This window comes from Saimiri boliviensis, chromosome 6 (assembly GCF_048565385.1).
Source record: "Saimiri boliviensis isolate mSaiBol1 chromosome 6, mSaiBol1.pri, whole genome shotgun sequence".
Classification (NCBI taxonomy): Eukaryota; Metazoa; Chordata; class Mammalia; order Primates; family Cebidae; genus Saimiri; species Saimiri boliviensis.
The window spans coordinates 54,811,621-54,834,812 of NC_133454.1; the positions used below are offsets into that span (position 1 = coordinate 54,811,621).

At 44.7% G+C, this 23,192-nt stretch overlaps 1 protein-coding gene across 3 annotated transcripts in view; it reads left to right on the forward strand.

Annotated features, from left to right (window-relative positions):
• The first annotated feature begins 3,769 nt into the window (after positions 1 to 3,769).
• CBL (Cbl proto-oncogene) overlaps positions 3,770 to 23,192 on the forward strand; it is a 100,220-nt gene continuing 80,797 nt past the window's right edge. For 2 of the 3 annotated variants that reach the window (XM_039471382.2, XM_074400726.1), the window contains exons 1-2: positions 3,770 to 4,087; positions 19,816 to 20,063. In XM_039471382.2, the coding sequence (XP_039327316.2) occupies positions 3,881 to 4,087; positions 19,816 to 20,063 (455 nt within the window). In that variant the 5' untranslated portion in view covers positions 3,770 to 3,880. Of the gene's footprint in view, positions 4,088 to 19,815; positions 20,098 to 23,192 lie in introns of those variants that run through there. The other variant, XM_074400727.1, reaches the window with a different exon arrangement.

Genomic DNA, 23,192 nt, shown 5'->3' on the forward strand with positions numbered 1-23,192 from the left:
CCTCCAGGGTTTAAGAGATTCTCCTGCCTCAGCCTCCCAAGTAGCTGGGACTACAGGTGCACGCCACCACACCCAGCTAATTTTTTTTGTATTTTTAGTAGAGACGGGGTTTCACCATGTTGGCCAGGATAGTCTCGATCTCTTGACCCTGTGATCCGCCTGCCTCCCAAAGTGCTGGGATTACAGGCGTGACCACCACACCCAGCCACTTTTTTTTTTTTTTTTTTTGAGACCAAGTCTTGCTCTGTTGCCCAGGCTAGAGTGCAGTAGTAGTGCCATCTCAACTCACTGCAACCTTTGCCTCCCATGTTCAGGGCTTTCTCCTGTTACAGCCTCCCGAGTAGCTGGGATTATAGGTGCCCACCACCACCCCCAGCTAATTTTTGTATTTTTAGTAGAGATGGGGTTTCACCATGTTGGCCAGGCTGGTCTCTAACTTGTGACCTCAGGTGATCCGCTTGTCTAAGCCTCCCAGGGTGCTGGGATTACAGCTGTGAGTCACCCTGCCCAGCCCAGTCAATGGACTTTCAGGTGCAGCATGAGGATGTGGTTTGGGGTGAAGGCAAAGTAGAATAAGAAAAAGGCAAGAACCAAAAATTGGCTTCCCTTGGGCAAAGAGGATCTAGGATCCCGTTGGTGCAGCTTATGGCTTTACAGCTTGTCCCTCTGTGTACAGTTCTCAAATTGTGATTTTTTTTTAAAGTTACTATTATTGTTTTTTCTTTTGAGACGGAGTCTCTATCATCTGGGCTGGAGTGCAATGGCACAATCTCGGCTCACTGCAACATCTGCCTCCCAGGTTCAAGCGATTCTCCTGCCTCAGCCTCCCGAGTAACTGGGATTACAGGAGCCTGCCACTATGCCCAGCTATTTTTATTATTTATTTATTTATTTTTTTATTCACCTGGGTACAGGTGGGCTGAGGTCGAAAAAGGTGTCAGCCTATTTTTTTATTTTTAGCAGAGACAGGGTTTCACGATGTTGGCCAGGCTGGTCTCAAACTCCTGACCTTGTGATTCACCCGCCTCTGCCTCCCAAAGTGTTGGGATTACAGGCATGAGCCGCTGCGCCTGCCAAAAGTTATTCTTTAAATAGATAATATAGGCATGTGGCTTAAAATAAAACCTCAAAAGGCACAAAAAGATTTGTCTCATTTTGAATTAAAAAAATACTGTATCAGCATCAAATAATTAAACATTTTTTTTTTTTGTTTGAGCATAAAAGAAAAAGAAAGAAAGAAAGAAAGAAAGAGGCCACGACGTTACATGATGTGATGCAGGATGAACCAACTCTAGTATAACCCAGAATGGGAATGACAGTGTGATCAACAGTCCAATCCCCTCTTATGTACATTTTCTAAAACAAGCCAAAGAAAAATTTTGGCTGGGCATGCTGGCTCACGCCTGTAATCCTAGCGCTGTAATCGGAGGCTGAGGCAGGAGGATTGCCTGAGCTCAGGATTTCGAGACTATCCTGGGATCAAGCGATTCTTCTGCCTCAGCCTCCTGAGTATCTGAGATTATAGACACCTGCCACAATGGTCGGCTAATTTTTGTATTTTTAGTAGAGATGGGGTTTCGCCATGTTGGCCAGGCTGGTCTTGAGCTCCTGACCTCAGGTGATCCGCCTGCCTTGGTCTCCTGAAGTGCATGAGCCACCACTTCTGGCCGAATGGATTGGATTTTAAAGCACACTTCAGGCTGAGGGAATACTCTGAGTGATGGTGATGAAAAAAGAAAGAATTGGCTGGGTGTGGTGGCTCACGCCTGAGATCCCAGCACTTTGGGAGGTGGAGGTGGGTGGATCGCCTGAAGTCAGGAGTTCGAGACCAGCCTGGCCAACATGGTGAAATTTTGTCTTTATCAAAAATACAAAAATTAGTCAAGTGTGGTGGTGGGTGCCTGTAGTCTCAGCCACTTGGGAGGCTGAAGCAGGAGAATTGCTTGAATCTTGGAGGCGAAGGCTGCAGTGAGCCAAGATCGCACCACTGCACTCTGGACTGGGCGACAGAGAGAGACTCTGTCTCAAAAAAAAAAAAAAAAAAAAAAAGAAAAGAAAAGAAATAATTGTATTTGATGACTTGGTGAGACAGCTAGCATAGGACACGTGTATCAGGGAGTAGTACAAAACTACAAGGTTGTTTAGTTTGGAGTCAGAGCAACTTGGTTGTCAATTTTATCCCAGAGGCAGTGGGAAGTATTTAAAGTGTTTTTGTGATGCGTCTCACTATACTTTAGGAAGCCTTATGGTGGCAGAATGAACTGAAGGTGGAAGAAAAGGTTTCGATAGTCCAGGCCAAAGAAAAGGAGGACCTGCAGCTAGGGGTTGACACTAAGGATGGAGCTTTGCTTAGATGTTCCCTTCATAGAGGCTTCTCTTTCTGGATGGAAACTGATAAAAGGAAATTCATCTGATAGCAAATCATAATGTTGACTCCAAAATCAATCCTACATAAAGGTGATTAAATGGCAACCCTAGGATGTCTGGCTGAATGGTCCCTGTGTTCAAAGATATTTTCCCCCTTTACAGGAGCACCTAATAAACTTAACTCCCTCATCCGTAAAGGGCTTTGTGGAACATGCTGGAGGGGGATGGAAGGCAGAACTGATACTGATACACCTGGGTCTGCAAACTCCCAAAACCGAGGCTCAGAATTAGTAAATTAGGGCAGGGCACTTCCTTCTTTGGAAGGGAAGTTCCTATTTTCAAAGTTCTTCCAACGGAACTTTTACATTAGAGAAGCGTAATTGACCGAGAAGTAGAAGTGACCAGGAACAGCATTTCTGTTCCCTGAGCGTAGAGAGAACCCCCTCAGGCAGAGCCGGCAGCAGCTTTAGCTTCTGAGGGGGCCCTCATGCTGGCGGTGGTGAACTGTGGTGCAATGCTCTGAGTAGGAAAATCTTAAGTACATGTTTGAGAGTCAATTCCCAGAAACGTAACTAGTCTTCACGAGCCAAAAAAAAAAAAAAAAAAAAAAAAAAGGGGAAGTGCTTTGTTTTCAAGAGGTCAAAGGGCCTGGAAGAAGAGCTCCTGGCTTGAGTGTCTCAAGCCTTTCTGGGGCCTGATGAGGCTGGAACGGCCGCAGCATTCATATTCTTGTCTTTGGTCGCGTCTTAATAAAGAATTGAAAATAACAAGGGGTGGAGAAATAACTTTCCTTTTTCTCCCACCATCCTCCCACAGTGTGAATAAGCAAATAACTCTAAGCTCGATTTCCTCATTTGTCAGGCGTGGGGAAACACCTGACATCAAGACTCATTCCATGGCCACCTGTCCTTAATTTAAACATTCCCATGACCCACCCCAGGAGCGCCAACCTCCGGCTCACGGGGAGCGTGGGTCTCGGCTTCTGGCTACTGCGCAGGCTCCACCGTGGAGCTCCTCGCGCTTGTTTCCCCACTTCTCCAGCAGAGGGCGCAGATACGAAGGTTGCGCCGGCCCCGCCCCAGCCTGGCTCCGCCCTGCCCCGCCGCGCCCCGCCCCTGGCGTAGGGGCCAGGGAGACCGGCGCGGAGACCGGCGCGGAAACCTGGCAGCTGCTTTCCGGGAGCTGTGGGCACGCGGGCTGCTCGGAGCGGGTGGCCGGGGGGCGTCTCTGTCCAGTCCGGCCGGGGCCCGCCGCTTTCCCGAGCCCGCCAGTCAGCCAGTCCACCTCCGGCACGCGCCCCGCCCGTCCCGGGCTCGCGCGCTCTGAAGGGGCGCGCCCCGCGCTCACCCGGCGCCGCCCACTCCCCTCCCCGCGGCTGCTCCTCCCTCCGCCCGGATAGCCGGCGGCGGCGGCGGCGGCCGGGAGAGGCTCCTCCTTCACGCCCTGCTTCTCTCCCTCGCTCGCAGTCGAGCCGAGCCGGCGCACCCGCCCGGGCTCCGAACCTGCCCAAGCCATGGCCGGCAACGTAAAGAAGAGCTCTGGGGCCGGGAGCGGCGGCGGCTCCGGGGGCTCGGGCTCGGGCGGCCTGATTGGGCTCATGAAGGACGCTTTCCAGCCGCACCACCACCACCACCACCACCACCACCACCACCTCAGCCCCCACCCGCCGGGGACCGTGGACAAGAAGATGGTGGAGAAGTGCTGGAAGCTCATGGACAAGGTGAAAGGCCTGCGGAGCGCCCGCGGGAGCTGGGTGGGCGTGGGCGGAGGGCCGGGGGGAGGAGAAGCAGCGGACAGAGGAAGCGGGGGAGGGGACGGGTCTGGTGCAGCCGGGGAGGCGCGGAGCCGGGGTGACCGGCCGGGGGCCGGGGGGCGTGGGGGCGGGGACGAGGCCGGGAGGGTGGAGGGCGGCGCAGGGGAGGGGCTGCCGTTGGGAGTCGGGGGACGCTGGGATGTCGCGTTTGGGGTAGCCAGACAAAGATAGGATGGGGGCTGGGGCGAAGGTTAACTGGGAAGCCACTGGGGCGGAAGTATAATGGGGGGTGTAGAGTTTGGGGCTCTGTGCAGGCTGTAGGGATGTAGGTCACGGAATTGGCCCGGGAGGTTAGGAGGGAGGGAGTGAGGAAGAGTTTGATTCACCGGCTGGGGCTCTTGGCTGGGTGAGATCTGACTAGGGAATTAGGTTCATGGGCTCTGATTGAGGAACCTGGGGTCAGGACAACTCCGCAGGGACACCTCACAAGAGCTGTGCTCTGGGTGAGCATATAGTTCTTTCTCATTGAGATATAACACGAAGATAAAAGACATAGGGATGCTTAAGTTGGGCAAGGAAAGAACTTTCCTTCACATCTAGCGCCGGCTCAAGTTTTTTGTTACCCTCAGAAACACTGGATGTGATCCATTGCTGGTGGTGCGATATGCACTGATTAAACCACAATTCGGGTTAGAACTATTTATTATCTTCTGAAAGATGGACTGGCAGAGCCTGTTAAGCAGCAGCGCATTCTGACTTCTTAACTTCCTCCGTACTACACACACCGCTTGAGCTGGTTCTTTTTTTCTGGTAACGGTCCTGATTCCGTGTTACAGGTTCTGACTAACTTGTTTGATGAGCTTCTTTGATTACTTTTTTTTTTTTTTTTTGCCAAGTGCGAACAAAAATAACTCCTTTAAATTTAGCCACTAAGTTTGTCATTTGGGAGAATTTTACTTCCTTATAGTTGTGTTTCTATAATGAAATGTAGTTAGTTACAAGTACATAAGTGTTTAAGCAGTCTATCGCTTTGTTAGAGGGACTTCAATACGTTTTCTTGGTATTTTTCATATTAATTAATTACTTTGGCAGGATTCTTATTGCGTATGAAAAGTGATGAGAAGCATCTGGCACGTTGTAACAGAATGGTGTTATTTCCTCCAGGGTAAAGTTTGGTTTTCTTTGGTTCCTCTCTGGGCCTCGGTTCCTCTTCTGTAAAATTCTTCATGGGTTGTTTTGGACTAGAAACCGCTAATAAAATGATTATTAAGCACTTAGCCAATGTAATGTGCAATTTAAATGCTTAATAAGTCCTGTGTGTGAATTAAAACTCCTGTAGTGGGCCGGGTGCGGTGGCTCATGCCTATAATCCCAGCACTTTGGGAGGCCGAGGCGGGTGGATCACGAGGTCAAGAGATCAAGACCATCCTGGTCAACATGGTGAAACCCCGTCTCTACTAAAAATACAAAAATTAGCTGGGCATGGTAGTGAGTGCCTGTAGTCCCAGCTACTCGGGAGGCTGAGGCAGGAGAATTGCTTGAACCCAGGAGGCGGAGGTTGCGGTGAGCCAAGATCGTGCCATTGCACTCCAGTCTGAGTAACAAGAGCGAAACTCCCATCTCAAAAAACAAAAAAAACAAAAACAACCCAAAAAACTCCTTTAGTGCATGCCAGTGATGTCAAAGCCACTTTTTTAGGGCTTGTTTTTCTTGTGTTAAATAATTGGTATTGTAATTAATGACACAAGTATTTGTGTGTTGATTATATTGGTGGCGTAATTCTAATTTTATTATTAGATATTGTAATAAAATCCTTACAGAAAGTTAGGTGTGTAAAGGAAACTTTAAATGTGTTGACTCCTTTAAAAAACACATCGAAGGTATTCAAATTCTAAAGTTTGTTAGTTTGCATTTTAGGGATTTATCGTTAAGGTCTAAAAAGTTTGCTCTGGCATAGGAAAAATACTTTTCTAATTAGTGCCTCATCAGACATGTGGGTGCAGTACAATTAAAACTGTATTGATTAGTGGCCTCTGCGTAAGAATAATCTCTTTATTAAAGAGTTTCTGTATTCTGTATTATTAAAAAGTAAGAGTATTCTGTATTCTTTTTGCTTTTTTCTTTTCTTTTTTAAAATTTACTATAGGAAATATAGCACCTATGCAAAAGGAGTATTCTGTATTCTTAAAGTGTTTCTGTAAATGCAGAATAAGTTAGACAGTCCTATTCTACAAGGTAGCCCAAATAAAATCCTTTACATCTTCATCTCCTTTATCTGTTTAAAGTATGTGTATTGAATTTTGATTTATTCTGCAGAATGTTTATTTGGGAGGAATAAAGAGGACTCAAAGTTTCAATTCAAATTGCTTTTCAGGTTTGATAATTTCAAGGAAAGTGGGCTTCTAGCTTTTCCATTCCAGCATGGGGAGAGGGATGTTTTATTCTTGTATTACTTGCCTTGGAAGATGATTTTAGTACTGTCTGTTCCCCCGTATCACGTATTTCTAGTTGCTCTGAAAACTTACTACTTTCTGATGTGTTAGTCGGATAGATTTATACTGCTTTCCAGATTTTCCGAATACCTCTATGATGTTACTAGATTGCACCATCTCTTTTATTACCCTTGATGTTTTGAGCATAAGATGTCTTCTTTTTTCACTTTATTTTTATTCTTGAAAATCTTAAATGTGTCACCACACCTTGACTTCATATGCTGCAAGTGGTGAAGAACTTACTATCAAATCCACAGATGTCCCACACATTTGAAAAAAAAATTTCTGAGCTGGGTGCAGTGGCTCAAGCCTGTAATCCCAGTACTTCGGGAGGCAGAGGTATGTGGATCACTTGAGGTTAGGAGCTCGAGACCAGCCTGGCCAACATGGTGAAAGCCTGCCTCTACTAAAAAATACAAAAATTAGCCGCATGTGGTGACAGACGCTTGTAATACTAGCTACTTGGGAGGCTGAGGCAGAAGAATCAGTGACACCTGGGGAGGAGGTTGTAGTGAGCCGAGATCTTGCCACTGTACTGCAGCCTGGGTGACAGAGTGATACTCTGTCTCAAAAAAAAAAAAAAAAAAAAAAAAATTAGAGGGTCTTATTCTGTTGCCCAGGCTAGTCTCAAACTCCTGGGCTCAAGTAATCCTCCCACCTCAGCCTTCCAAAGTGTTGGAATTACAGATGTGAACCACTGTGCTGAGCCAAAAAAGTATTTTTTTTTCTTTTTTCTTTTTTTTAAGATAGGGTTTTACCATATTGGTCAGGCTGGCCTTGAACTCCCGACCTCAGGTGATCCGCCTGCCTTGGCCTCCAAAGTGCTTGGATTATAGGCGTAAGCCACTATGCCCGGCCCAAAAATGTATTTTTAATAGCTGATTATTTCCATCCTTCTAACTTCTCCTGCCTTACCCTATCCACCTTGCCTGCCCTTAGTTAACTGCCTATATTTTGGAATTGAGATGCACTTAGAATTTGCAAATTAGTATACAGCATTTAATTGGACTACAAGTTCCCTTCCTTCTTGCCTTCCTGTGTTTGTAATACCCAAGCATAGTGGTAGGTATTAAGTCACTCCAGGAGATTACATTATAAATGATATATAAGTGATGTGACTATAGGTGAAATATGTCCAAAGTGTTGAGGATCTCTTTTTTTTTTTTTTTTAAGGCGGGGTTTCACCATGTTGGTCAGGCTGGTCTTGAACTCCCGACCTCAGGTGATCCACCTGCCTTGGCCTCCAAAGTGCTTGGATTACAGGTGTGAGCCACCACGCCCGGCCTGAGGATCTCTTAAGTTTAAACACTGTTCTTTGTGTGAAATGTGTCAATATTTTTTCTGTATATATATTAACCTCTCAAGATTGTAAAATCCTTGAAGGTAGAACCTGTAACCTGCTTATCTCCTGTAGTATCCAGTCATGGAGCTTTCCATAATAGTACTTTGTAAGATTTTTGGTTTTGTTTTTATTTTTTAATGTATTTATTTATTTTTATTACACTTGGAAGAGGGCCAAGCAGGTGACTTGAGACCAAGTGCCTATTTTTATTTTTATTTATTTTTTACTTAAGAGACAGAGTCATGCTCTGATGCCCAGGCTGAAGTGCAGCGTCACAGTCATAGCTCACTGCATCCTTAAGCTCTTGGGCTCAAGCCATCCTCTCGCCTTGGCCTTCCAAAGTGTGGATTATAGTCATGAGCCACTGCACCCAGCTAGTATTTTAGTATTTGGCTTCGTGTGTCCCCAAGGAATAATTGCATGGAAAAGGTATAGAGGGGGGCATCTATCTTTTTATTTTTGAGACAAGACTCTTGCTCTGTAGCCCAGGCTGGAGTACAGTGGTGTGCTGTTGGCTCAGTGCAACCTCCACCTCCCAAGTTCAAGCAGTTCTCTTGCCTCAGCCTCCCAAGTAGCTGGGACTACAGGCACATACCACCACACCTGGCTGATTTTTGTGTTTTTAGTAGAGACAGGTTTTCATCATGTTGACCAGGCTGGTCTCAAACTCCTGACCTCGTGATCTCCCTGGCCTCGGCCTCCCGAAGTTCTGGGATTACAGGTATGAGCAACTGTGCCGGGTCCATATTTTTGTGTTTTGTGTGGATCTAGAACTGATGTTCAGACTGTGTCAAGTGATTTCTTATAAACCAGTAATTCTCAGATTTTATCATGAATTGAGATTTCAGGGGATCTTGTTAAAATACTGACTTTGAGTAGGTCTGGAGTGGGGCCTGAGAAATTTTGCATTTCTAACCAGCTCCCAGGAGATGTCATTCAGCAGGCTTAGATATCAGACTTGATACCCAAGGCAGTATGCCACAGTTGCTTTTATTTTGGATAAGTTTGGCGGATTTTTTTTTTTTTTAAGAGAGATGGCAGTTGGGCATCTTATTTAAGATTTTAATTATGATCTTCAGTTATGAAGGTAATACTTTATAAATTTTTGGCTGGATGTGGTGGCTCACACCTCGTACTTTGAAAGGCCAAGGCAGGAAGATTGCTTGAAGTTAAGAGTTCAAGACCAGCCTAGTCAATATAGTTAGAACCCCATCTCTACAAAAATAAAAAATAAATTAATTGGGCATGAGGGTGAGTTCCTTTAGTTCCAGTTACTCCAGAGGCTGAGGTGGGAGGATCACCTAAGAGTTTGAGGCTGCAGTGAGCTATGATCCTGCGACTGCCCATCAGCCTGGGCAACAGAGACTCTGTCTCTAAATAAAGGAAAGGAAAAAGGAAAAGAAGCAGCTGATTCTTAGTTACCTCAAGTGAAAATTATGTTGACACTTCTCCAGTGCCACACTTAACATAAATGTAGTAGTTGCTGGGGAGTTAAAGATGACCTGGCACTCACACTTACAATTTGTGCAATACAACTGAAGGTATGTAGAGGGCTCTTGGAACCCTCTATGCAGTAGAGCCTATGGAGCTCATGAGGCAAACCATTAATGTCTGAGGAAACAAAAAAATAGGAATGGAGAGGAACTTTAGACCAATTAGGCTCTTCTGTAATACCCTCATCCACATTTGTGTCTTTTTTTTTTTTTTTGAGACAGAGTCTTGCTCTATCTCCAGGCTGGTGTATAGTGGCTTGATCTTGGCTCATTGTAGCCTCCACCTTCCTGGTTCAAGCCATTCTCCTGCCTCAGCCTCCCGAGTAGCTGAGACTATAGACACATGCCACCATGCTCAGCTAATTTTTGTATTTTTAGTTTCACCATATTGGCCAGGGTGGTCTCGATTTCTTGACCCCATGATCCACCTGCCTCGGCCTCCCAAAGTGCTGGGATTACAGGCATGAGCCACCATGCTTGGTGTCTTAATTAGTCTATGGCATCTAAAAGTGATACTAAAACATTTACAGTAGTCCTTTTTTTTTTTTTTTTTTTTTTTAAGTTGGGGTTTCACCATGTTGGTCAGGCTGATCTTGAACTCCCGACCTCAGGTGATCCGCCCATCTTGGCCTCCAAACAGGTGTGAGCCACTACCCCTGGCCTTAAGGTAGTCCTTTCTATCCATAGTTTCACTTCCTGCAGTTTCAGTTACCTGTGGTCTGAAAATATTAAATGGAAAAATCCAGAAATAAACAATTCAGAAGTTTTAAATTGTATGCTGTTCTGAGTAACGAGAGGAAATCTTGCAGTCTTGCGCTGTTCTTGTCCTGAGCACACACTTTGTGCAGCGTGGATACATACTGTGGATATAGTAGTGTATCCACACCGTCTATGCTACCCACCAGTTAGTCACTTAGTAGCCATCTTGATTCTCAGATCAACTGTTGTGGTCTTGCAGTGCTTGTATTTGAGTCACCTTTATTTTACTTAATGACCCCCAAAGCATAAGAATAATGGTTTTGGCATTTTAGATATCCAAAGAAAAGCCAGAAAGTGCCTCATTTAAGTGAACAGGTGAAGGTTCTTTTTTTTTTTTTTTTTTTTTTTTTTTTTTTTGAGATGGAGTTTCGCTCTTGTTACCCAGGCTGGAGTGCAATGGCGCGATCTCGGCTCACCGCAACCTCCGCCTCCTGGGTTCAGGCAATTCTTCTGCCTCAGCCTCCTGAGTAGCTGGGATTACAGGCACGCACCACCATGCCCAGCTATTTTTTTTGTATTTTTAGTAGAGACGGGGTTTCACCATGTTGACCAGGATGGTCTCGATCTCTTGACCTTGTGATCCACCCGCCTCGGCCTCCCAAAGTGCTGGGATTACAGGCTTGAGCCACCGCGCCCGGCCGAGGTGAAGGTTCTTAAGAAAAAAATCATATGCTGAGGTTGCCAAAATGTACAGTAAGAATGAATCTTATCATGAAGTTGTGAAGAAAGGGGCCAGGCTCAGTGACTCATGTCTGTAATCCCAGCACTTTAGGAGGGCAAGGTGGGTGCATCACTTGTGTCCAGGAGTTTGAGACCAGCTTGGGCGCATGTGAGACCCTGTCTCTATTAAAAAAATTTTTTTTGAAAAAAGAAATTGGCTGGGCGTGGTGGCTCACGCCTGTAATCCAAGCACTTTGGAGGCCAAGGTGGGTGGATCACCTGAGGTCAAGAGTTCAAGACCAGCCTGACCAACATGGTGAAACCCCATCTTTAAAAAAAAAAAAAAAATCAAATCTTCAAGGTATCAGTCAAAAAATAAAATAATTTTGAGGAAGGAAAATGAAATCTATACTAGGGCTAGGCATGGTGACTCACACCTGTAATCTCAGCACTTTGGGAGGCCTAGGCAGGTGGATCACTTGAGGTCAGGAGTTGGAGACCAATCTGGCCAACATGGTGAAACCTTGTCTCTACTAAAAATACAAAAATTAAATGGGTGTGGTGGTAGGCTCCTGTAATCTCATCTGCTCGGGAGGCAAGGCAGAAGAATTGCTTGAACCCGGGAGGCAGAGGTGGCAGTGAACTAAGATTGTGTCACTGCACTCCAGCCTGGGCACAGAGTGAGACTCTGTCTCAAAAAAAAGGCCTGGCGCAGTGGCTAACGCCTATAATCCCAGCACTTTGGGAGGCTGAGGAAGGCGGATCACAGGGTCAAGAGAATGAGACCACCCTGGCCAATGTGATGAAACCTTGTCTTCACTAAAAATGCAAAAATTAGCTGGGTGTGGTGGCACACACCTGTAGTCCCAGCTACTCAGGAGGCTGAGGCAGGAGAATTGCTTGAACCCGGAAGGTGGAGGTTGCAGTGAGCTGGTTGCAGTGAGCTGAGATCGTGCCACTGCATTCCAGCCTGGTGACAGAGTAAGACTCTGTCTCGAAAAATCAAATATAAATAAAAAAGAAATAAATTTATACTAGGCTTGCTGTCGTACTTCATGGCCCTGGTATATGATAAATGCTTAGTTAAGATGGAAAAGGTGTTAAATTTGTGGATGGAAGACATGCATAGAAACGTGCTCTGTTTGATGCAATTGGGTTTGGTACTATCCTCGGTTTGAGGCAACCACTGAGGGTCTTGGAATGCATCCCTCTAAGATAAAGGGGCACTGCTGTAATCTCTAGTCTGTGTTAAGTATTTGGTTTGAAGTTGCGTCAATAACTCCGGATGAGGAACCATTTTTGCCTTTTAAAAGTAGGACTGGCTGGGTTCAGTGGCTCATGCCTGTAATCCAAGCACTTTGAGAGGCCATAGTGGGAGGATCACTTGAGGCCAGGAGTTTAAGACCAGCCTGGACAACATAGCAAGACCCGTTTTCTAAAAAACATTAGCCAGGGGTGGCACATACCTGTAATCCCAGCTACTGGGGTGGCTGAGGGAGGATAATCACTTGAGCCTAGGAGATCGAGGCTGAAGTGATCTGTCATGGCACTGCTGCACTCCAGTGTGGGGGACAGAGTAAGACCCTGTCTCAAAAAAATAAAAATAAAATCTCTATATAAAAACTGCATGGTTAAGCTGTCAGAACATACATTGTATTGAATATAATTTTCTGCAGTTGATGTGGTGAGAATAATGAGATTGGTAATGAATTATAAGTGGCATGGTGTTTTTAATAAATGCTGTTGGGTGGTATTTGAGAAATGTTATGTAGTCATTACAATTCAAGAGCTTGAATGGAGTTTTGAGAACTCAAAAATTGAGAATAGTAATTACAAGTAAAAGGCGTTTTCAAATTATTGTCTAGTGATGGGGCTATTATCTAGTGATGACACTTTTTTTTTCCTATTGTCAGTTGACTTCATGTTTTTTTTTTTTTTTTTTTTTTTTTTTTTTTTTTTTTGAGACGGAGTTTCGCTCTTGTTACCCAGGCTGGAGTGCAATGGCGCGATCTCGGCTCACCGCAACCTCCGCCTCCTGGGCTCAGGCAATTCTCCTGCCTCAGCCTCCTAAGTAGCTGGGATTACAGGCACGCGCCACCACGCCCAGCTAGTTTTTTGTATTTTTAGTAGAGATGGGGTTTCACTATGTTGACCAGGATGGTCTCGATCTCTCGACCTCATGATCCACCCGCCTCGGCCTCCCAAAGTGCTGGGATTACAGGCGTGAGCCACCGCGCCCGGCGACTTCATGTTTTTTATTTAATTTAATTTTAATTTTTTTTTAGAGACAGGATTTTTGCTAGATTGGCCTGGCTGATCTCGAAATCCTGACCTTAGGTGATCCACCCGCCTCGGCCTCCTCAAAATGCTGGAATTGCAGGCATGAGCCACTGCGCTCAGCCAACTTTATGTTTTTTTAAAAAAACTGCAGGTGGAGGCTGGACGCAGTGGCTCATTCCCGTAATCCCAGCATTTTGGGAGGCTGAGGTGGGTGGATCACCTGAGGTCGCGAGTTTGAGACCAGCCTGACCAACATGGAGAAACCCCATCTCTACTAAAAATACCATATTAGCAAGACGCGGTGGTACATGCCTTAATCCTAGCTACTGGGGAGGCTGAGGCAGGAAAGTGGCTTGAACTCGGGAGGCAGAGGTTGCAGTGAGCCGAGATTGCACCATTGCACTCCAACCTCGGCAACAAGAGTGTAACTCTTGCCTCAAAAAAAAAGTACAAAAAAATATAGATATAGGTGGCCGGATGCAGTGGCTTAAATCTATAATCCCAGCACTTTGGGAGGCTGGGGTGGGAGGATCACTTGAGGCTGAGTTTGAGACAAGATTGGCCAACATGGCAAAACCCTGTTTCTACTAAAAATACAAAAATTAGCCAGCTGTGGTGGCACGTACTGTAGTCTCAGCTGCTGGGGAGACCGAGGCAGAGAATCGCTTGAACCTGGGAGGTGGAGCCTGCAGTTAGCTGATGTCACACCACTGTGAGTGAGACTCCATCCCAAAAAAAAAAAAGTATAGGTTTCTGGCCAGGCGCAGTGGCACATGCTGGTAATTGTCAGCGCTTTGCGAGGTTGAGGTGGGCAGATTGCTTGAGCTTAGGAGTTTAAGACCAGTCTAGGCAACATAGTGAGACCTCACCTCTATTCTTATTTAAAAATTAAGCAAAAACAAAAAAGGATAGTTTTCTGATTGTCTTTGAAAAACAGTCATGAGTTTTTGTTTAAAAAAGCTTCACTTCGGCTGGGTGCTGTGGCTCACGCCTGTAATCCTGGCACTTTGGGAAGCCGAGGTTGGTGGATCATCTGAGGTCAGGAGTTCAAGACCAGCCTGGCCATCATGGTGAAACCCCATTAAAAAAAAAAAAAAAAAAAGCTTCACTTCATCCCTGTAATCCCAGCACTTTGGGAGGCTGAGGCGGGTGGATCACCTGAGGTCCAGAGTTCGAGACAAGACTGACCAACATGGTGAAACCCTGTCTTTAAAAAAAAACAAAACATTTATACCTGTTAAATCTCTTCAAGTTTCTGAGGTAGAGTTTTTAAAATTTGAAGCTTAAAGAGTCTTTAGAAATAAATTGATCTAACTCTTTCATTTACAGAGACAGAAAGTGAGACCCAGAGGGGCAAATAACTTGCTTGACATTATATAGCCAGTTAATGTCAGTCACTAGACTAGATCCCAGGTCTTTGGACTTGTACACCGGTATCCTCCTCTCCTTTTGACAGGAGGTTAATATTCATCCATTTAAATTGTAATGACATTTTACATGTATAGCTCCACTTAGTGAATACTTGTTTTTATAGCATAAAACTATTCACTTTTCAACATGTGAAAACATTGAAATGAAAATTTAAAAATGCTTCTATTAATAAGTTGGAGTCTTTTTTTTTTTTTTTTTTTTTTTTTTTTGAGACGGAGTTTCGCTCTTGTTACCCAGGCTGGAGTGCAATGGCGCGATCTCGGCTCACCGCAACCTCTGCCTCCTGGGCTCAGGCAATTCTCCTGCCTCAGCCTCCTGAGTAGCTGGGATTACAGGCACGCGCCACCATGCCCAGCTACTTTTTTGTATTTTTAGTAGAGACGGGGTTTCACCATGTTGACCAGGATGGTCTCGATCTCTCGACCTCGTGATCCACCCGCCTCGGCCTCCCAAAGTGCTGGGATTACAGGCTTGAGCCACCGCGCCCGGCCAAGTTGGAGTCTTTAGAATTAAAAAATATTTAAGTTACTTTAGTCTTCTGTGCTTATAAATTCCTTAGCGTTAGAAAAGATTCTGTATCCACAACAGTGTTAGGCCTAGGCATTGTTCTCTATAACTTTTTGCTTTTTAAAAGTTTAGCAATTTTCAAGCATAGTTTGATTTCTTTTTATTGTGATCATAACACTTCTCAAATTTTTTCTATTGACCATTGAGTCTTGGCAGAAGCAAAGGGAGGAGCTAGGCCAGTGAGAAAGCTGTTATGAATGGAGTGCATGGCAGCTGTACAAGGATACTGTTGGTTTCCCAGAGCTAAGCACGTTTCTTTTTAACATTGTTCTGAGTGATGCTGTAAATGTACAGGCAGAAGTAAACAAAAGGGAGCCATTTTTGCTACTGCAGGATTTGGAATGCGAAATAAAGTTGGCCAAATGGAGAACGAACTAAGCAGGAAAATATTTTTATCTTTCAGAAATTTTTTGGTGAATTTTTTTTAAGCTTAGGGCTCACGTTTGTGCTTTGAAGGCTGTGACTGCCAATGTAAAATTCACTAAATAATATAAGCAGATTTTTTTTTTTTAAAAGTTTGTTAACTGTTGAGTTAGTCATATAGGGCCTTTGGGGAACCTTTTTTTTTTTTTTTTTTTGAGACGGAGTTTCGCTCTTGTTACCCAGGCTGGAGTGCAATGGCGCAATCTCGGCTCACCGCAACCTCTGCCTCCTGGGTTCAGGCAATTCTCCTGCCTCAGCCTCCGGAGTAGCTGGGATTACAGGCACGCGCCACCACGCTCAGCTAATTTTTTGCACCATTAGTAGAGACGGGGTTTCACCATGTTGACCAGGATGGTCTCGATCTCTTGACCTCGTGATCCACCCGCCTCGGCCTCCCAAAGTGCTGGGATTACAGGCTTGAGCCACCGCGCCCGGCCTTTTTTTTTTTTTTAAGAGGTTATGCATATTAAGGACTTTTTATTTCTCAAGGCTATTAATATCAAGAGCATGGGCCAGGCATGGTGGCTCTTGCCTATATATAATCCCAGCATTTTGGAAGGCCAGGAGGTAGGATCACTTGAGGCCAGGAATTCAAGACCAGCCTTGGTAACATAGTGAGGCCCTATCACTACAAAAAAATAGTTTAAAAAAATTGTCCAGGTGTGGTGGTATGTACCTGTAGTCCCAGCTACTTGGGAGGCCTAGGTGGGAATGTCTCTTGAGTCCAGGAGTTCAAAGCTGCCTTCGAGGTATGGTCATGCCACTGTGCTCCAGCCTGAGTGACAGAGCAAACCAACCCATACCCGTGATCTCTGTGATGTGATCTCTGCTCACTGCAACCTCTGCCTCCTAGGTTCAAGTGATTCTCCTGCCTCAGCTTCCCGAGTAGCTGGGATTACAGATGTCCATCACCATACCCAGCTAATTTTTTTTTGTCTTTTTAGTAGAGATGGGGGTTTCACCATGTTGGCCAGGCTGGTCTCAAACTCCTGACCTATGATTTGCCCACCTTGGCCTCCCAAAGAGCTGGAATTACAGGCATGAGCCACCACTCCGGGCCTATGTTTTGTTTTGAGACAGAGTCTCTTTCTGTTGTACAGGCTGGAATGCAGTGATGCAATCTTGGTTCACTGCAGCCTCAACCTCCCAGGCTCAAGTGATCTTCCTACCTCAGCATCCCAAGTAGTTGGGACTACAGGCATGTGCCATGATATCCAGCTAATTTTTGATATTTTTGGTAGAGGTGGGGTTTCACCATGTTGTCCCAGATAGTCTTGAACTCCTTGGCTCAAGTAATCAGCCCATCTCAGCTTCAGCCTCCCGTAGTTCTGGGATTACAGATGTAAGACACTGTATCTGGCCAGTATAAATTTTTTTTTTTTTTTTTTTTTTGAGACTGTCGCCCAGGCTGTAGTGCAGTGACATGTCTCGGCTCACTGCAGCCTCCTCTTTCCAGGTTCAAGTGATTCTTCTGCCTCAGCCTCCCAAGCTGGGACTACAGGTGTGTGCCACCATGCCCGGCTAATTTTTGCATTTTTAGTAGAGACGGGGTTTCACCTTGTTGACCAGAATGGCTTTGAACTCCTGACCTCAAGTGATCTGCCCACCTTCACCTCCCAAAATGCTGGGATTACAGGCATGAGCCACCGTGCCTCACCTGAAGCAAGACATTTTGATATGACTATTTTATTCAATCTGATCAAAATACTAAAACATAATTTAGTTCTTTTAAAATTTGATTGAAAACTTAAAAACTTATAGTTTAGGCTTCAGCATAATGTCTCTTTGGTGACTTCTTTGCCTGTTTCATAAATCTTCTGTGAAAGTATTCATACATCAGATGTTTTTGTTGATTCAGCTTGTCTTTATTTGCTAGGCTTATATATGGGTCTATTAGCTGGTTGTGGTGGCTTGTGCTTATAATCCCAGCTATTCATTCAGGTGGCTGAGGTGGGAGGGTAGCTTGAATCCAGGAGTTCGAGGGTTGCAGTGAGCTATGATTGAGCCACTGTATTCCAGCCTGAGTGATGACAGAGCAAGATCCTTTCTCAAAAAAACAAAAAACAACAACTAAAAAACGAAAACTTAAGAAAACGAGTTCGAAAGCCGGGCGCGGTGGCTCAAGCCTGTAATCCCAGCACTTTGGGAGGCTGAGGCGGGTGGATCACGAGGTCGAGAGATCGAGACCATCCTGGTCAACATGGTGAAACCCCGTCTCTACTAAAGATACAAAAAATTAGCTGGGCATGGTGGCACGTGCCTGTAATCCCAGCTACTCAGGAGGCTGAGGCAGGAGAATTGCCTGAGCCCAGGAGGCGGAGGTTGCGGTGAGCCGAGATCGAGCCATTGCACTCCAGCCTGGGTAACAAGAGCGAAACTCCGTCTCAAAAAAAAAAAAAAAAAAGAAAACGAGTTCGAGCAATGGTGTATAGAGAATGACGTATGTAGTCTTATGATTTTCATATTATCTTATCATTTGAAGAGTTCTTTTTTTTTTCTTTTTCTTTGAGTCAGAATTTTGCTGTTGCCCAGGCTGGAGTGCAGTGGTACAATCTCAGCTCACCGCAGCCTTTACCTCTGGGATTCAGGTGATTCTTCTGCTTCAGCCTCCCAAGTAGCTAGGATTACAGGAGTGTGCCACCATGCCTGGCTAAGTTTTGAAGAGTTCTTGATCATTGCCCATTAAATGGAAATTTATCCTAGGGAAATAATCTGATGTATAGAAGAATGAAATGCCCAAGCATATTCATCACTGTGATTTTGCAGCAGTAAAGACTTTAAAACAACATAAATGTTAAAACAAAGCTGGGGGTGGTGGGGAGATGGTTAAGATAGGTTACTGTCTGTCCAGAGACTGGAATTATTTAAATATCTCAAAAAAGTTTATAATAAGCTATTTTTTTTTTTTTTTTTTTTTTTGAGACGGAGTTTCGCTCTTGTTACCCAGGCTGGAGTGCAATGGCGCGATCTCAGCTCACCGCAACCTCCGCCTCCTGGGCTCAGGCAATTCTCCTGCCTCAGCCTCCCGAGTAGCTGGGATTACAGGCACGTGCCACCATGCCCAGCTAATTTTTTGTATCTTTAGTAGAGACGGGGTTTCACCATGTTGACCAGGATGGTCTCAATCTCTCGACCTCGTGATCCACCCGCCTCAGCCTCCCAAAGTGCTGGGATTACAGGCTTGAGCCACCGCACCTGGCTTTTTTTTTTTTTTTTTTAAGACGAGGTTTCACCATGTTGGTCAGGCTGGTCTTGAACTCCCGACCTCAGGTGATCTGCTCGCCTTGGCCTCCAAAGTGCTTGGATTACAGGCGTGAGCCACCACGCCTGGCCTACCTTGAATTTTTAAAATGTATTTACATGATCTTTAAAAGAAATACTTAAAACATAAGAACTCAGAAAAGTTGAAAGTAAAAGATGGGGTAAAGGATTACCAGGCAAATTCTAAGAGTCCAAATGCAGGACCCTCAGCTCCATGCTGTGCTGAGTCCAAGGCCTCTCTGTTCCTGTCTCTCAAGTGATTGTTAAAATCCAAGCCCCTAGATTGCAGAAATTTACCTCCCAGGGCAGTCATGTCTTTTATTCCTGCCCCTGGGAATTTTCTTTAGTCTATTATAGGGGTAAGGCTGCACAGTGGCTCATGTCTGTAATCCCAGTGTTTTGGGAGGCTGAGGCAAGCAGGTGGCTTGTTTGAGCTTGGGAGTTTGGGACTAGCCTGGGCAGAATGTCTCTGCAGAAACACCAATTAGCTGTATGTGGTGATGCAGAGGTGTAGTCCCAGCTACTCAGGAGGCTGAAGTGGGAAGATCACCTGTGCTTGCTGGGTTGAGGCTGCACTGAGCCATGATTGCTCCACTGCACTCCAGCCTGGGCAACAGAATGAGACCCTGTCTCAAAAAAAAATAAAAAATAAAAATATTGTGGGGATTAGCAGTGTATTTAAATTAATTTGCCTTATTTCATCTAGCATGTTTTAGGCATTTATGTGGATGTTTTCCCCCAGTTGTTTGGTCTGTGCGTTATCTGCAACGTTAGTCTCTCAGAGGGTTTTAAAAACCCATTCTTCTAGGGGTCCACTAAAAATTTTAAAATGATTGTGAGCAATGGAGTTATGGATCTATTTCTTATATTCTCATGTATTTTTCATATTCTGCAAAAAGTTCATATTTTATAACTTTCTTAAAATGAAAAAAGGGAGAGCCCTTAACATTCTCCCAAGTAATAGCCCTTCTTTTTCATTTGTTGCAGGTGGTGCGGTTGTGTCAGAACCCAAAGCTGGCGCTAAAGAATAGCCCACCTTATATCTTAGACCTGCTACCAGATACCTACCAGCATCTCCGTACTATCTTGTCAAGATATGAGGGGAAGATGGAGACACTTGGAGAAAACGAGTATTTTAGGGTGTTCATGGAGAATTTGATGAAGAAAACTAAGCAAACCATAAGCCTCTTCAAGGAGGGAAAAGAAAGAATGTATGAGGAGAATTCTCAGCCTAGGTAATGGAGAAATACTACACAAATATTAATGCAGGTCTGTGACTGCCTGAATGGGTAACACATAGAAGTAGTTGCGTTGGTTTTAATTTTATATTAGTAGGAACGGAAAGTTGACATTTGATTTAAAGATGTAGTTTATATAAAAGGTTGTCATGGAGGATATTGTACTATCCCTAACTCTGATTGATTTGTTTACTTCTGAAAAATCTTTTACTGAGTGTAATGAAAATGAGTTGCAGGCAGTAGATCCTTTGGAGACCCTGAAGATCATGAAAGTTTGTGGATAGGTGAGAGTTTGGAAGAAAGAAGGTTGGGGTTAGTGGAGTTTGGGTGCAAATAAGCAGATCTTGCCAAAAGCTTTAGTATATTAGGTAAATTTATGTGTGGGATAACAGGGAAAAAAGCCATTCGTTTACCTTTTTAAAAAATGAAGCGAAGTGAAATGACATTTCCTTTATAGGTAAAAGTAACTTTTAAAATAAAATAGGCAGAGGCGAATGCAGTTAAGTCAATAAATATTTAAAGGATCACTATGAGGCTGGGCGCAGTGGCTGAAGCCTGTAATCCCAGCACTTTGGGAGGCCAAGGCGGGTGGATCACGAGGTCAAGAGATCGAGACCATCCTGGTCAACATGGTGAAACCCCGTCTCTACTAAAAATACAAAAAATTAGCTGGGCATAATGGCGCGTGCCTGTAATCCCAGCTACTCAGGAGGCTGAGGCAGGAGAATTGCCTGAACCCAGGAGGCGAAGGTTGTGGTGAGCCGAGATCGCGCCATGGCACTCCAGCCTGAGTAAAAAGAACGAAACTCCGTCAAAAAATAAAATAAAATAAAGGATCACTACGTATTCTTTTTTTTTTTTTTTTTTGTTGAGGCGGTAGTCTTGCTCTGGCACCCAGGCTGGAGTGCAGTGGCATGATCTCGACTCACTGCAACCTCCGCCTTCCGGGTTCAAGTGATTCTCCTGTCTCAATCTCCTGAGTAGCTGGGATTACAGGGGTACACCACTACGCCTGGCTAATTTTTGTAGTTTTAGTAGAGATGGATTTCTTTTTTTTTTTTTTTTTGAGATGGAGTTTCGCTCTTGTTACCCAGGCTGGAGTGCAATGGCACGATCTCGGCTCACTGCAACCTCCGCCTCCTGGGTTCAGGCAATTCTCCTGCCTCAGCCTCCTGAGTAGCTGGGACTACAGGCATGCGCCACCATGCCCAGCTAATGCTTTGTATTTTTAGTAGAGACGGGGTTTCACCATGTTGACCAGGATGGTCTCGATCTCTTGACCTTGTGATCCACCTGCCTCGGCCTCTCAAAGTGCTGGGATTACAGGCTTGAGCCACCGCGCCCGGCAGTAGAGATGGATTTCACCATGTTGGTCAGTCTGGTCTCGAACTCCTAACCTGGTGATCCACCCACCTTGGCCTCCTAAAGTGCTGGGATTACAGGTGTGAGCCACCGTGCCCAGCCATTAGGTTGTGGTTTTTTTTTTTTTGAGACGGAGTTTTGCTCTTGTTACCCAGACTGGAGTGCAATGGCGCTATCTTGGCTCACTGCAGCCACCGTCTCCCAGGTTCAAGCGATTCTCCTGTCTCAGCTTCTCGAGTAGCTGGGATTACAGGCACCTGCCATCATGCCTGGCTAATTTTTGCATTTTAGTAGAGATGGAGTTTCACCATGTTGGCCAGGCTGGTCTTGAACTCCTGAGATGATCCGCCCGCCTTGGCCTCCCAAAGTGCTAGGATAACAGGCATAAGCCATCGTGCCCTGCCCTTTTTTGTATTAGTTAAATACCAGAAACTATATACTATTCTAGATGTTGTTTGCTTGGCTGCCGTAAATTACATACTGGGAGAGAAATAAGTTAACTGTATGTGTGGATGTAATTATGTTTGATTTGGTTCAATTGGAACTAATATTTAATTAGTTCAATTGGAACTAATTAAATATTAACTCATCTAGAATGAGTAATAAAGTAAAAATTTCACTAGTATTTTTTAGTGAGTAAATTATTCTTGAGGAGCGACTTGAATTAGAAGGAACAGTATGTCTGAAGACATCAGATTACCATGCATGACTCTAGCAGTAACATACTAAATGGTGTTCTTGTTGTCTTCTTTTCTTTTGGGCCCTTTGGCCTAGATTCTGGCCACCGTAGCTCTCAGTTAAAATTTTATCTACATGATTTTCCACATTATCATTATTGCAACAAATTACTCAGGTGTAGTCTGAGTAATAGACTCAATGTCTGTCTTTTCTTTTTCTTTTCGAGATGAAATTTTGCTCTTGTTGCCCAGGCTGGAGTGCAGTGGTGAAATCTCGGCTCACCGTAACCTTGGCCTCTGAGGTTCAATCCATTCTCCTACCTCATTCTCCTGAGTAGCTGGGATTACAGGCATGCACCACCACGCCCAGCTAATTTTTGTATTTTTAGTAGAGACGAGGTTTCACTTTGTTGGTCAGGCTGGTCTTGAACTCCTAATCTCAAGTGATCTGCCTACCTTGGCCTCCCAAAGTGCTAGGATTGCAGGTTTGAGCCAGTGCCTGGCCTCTAAAAAATAATTTTAATTTATTAGGTACCAAAACTTAAAAATGTTATCTACCATGTACTGTGAACTAGGTTCTGGTTGTAGGAAGTGAAGAGGAAAGGTAAGCATTCAGATTTAATGTAATATGACAAATGCATTAATAGAGGTATGTACAAAATGCTATTGGGAGCCAGACACAGTGACATGCACCTGTAATTCTAGCTACTCAGAAGGCTGAGGTGGGAGGATCACTTCAGCACAGGAAATTGAGACCAGCCGGGGCAATACAGCTAGACTTCTAAAAAAAAAAACCATTTAAAAAGTGCTGTATGAATACAGTTTTGCCTAGTGGCATCACAGAAGGTAGCATAGAGGCATGTAATTTGAACTTGAAGGATAAGTAGGAATTTTCTAGGCAGAGAAATCAAGAAAAATCTTTTAACACAGTGGCATGAAAATAGAGGCCCTGGCATGTTTGAAATAAAGAGAAGTCTGGTTTGGTTAGAATTGTGGGAGATACCTATGCTGGAAATACTGGTTGAAGTCAGATTGTAAAGAGTTGTTTTCTGACCTCTAGGCTTTCTCCTATAGATGATAGGCTGTC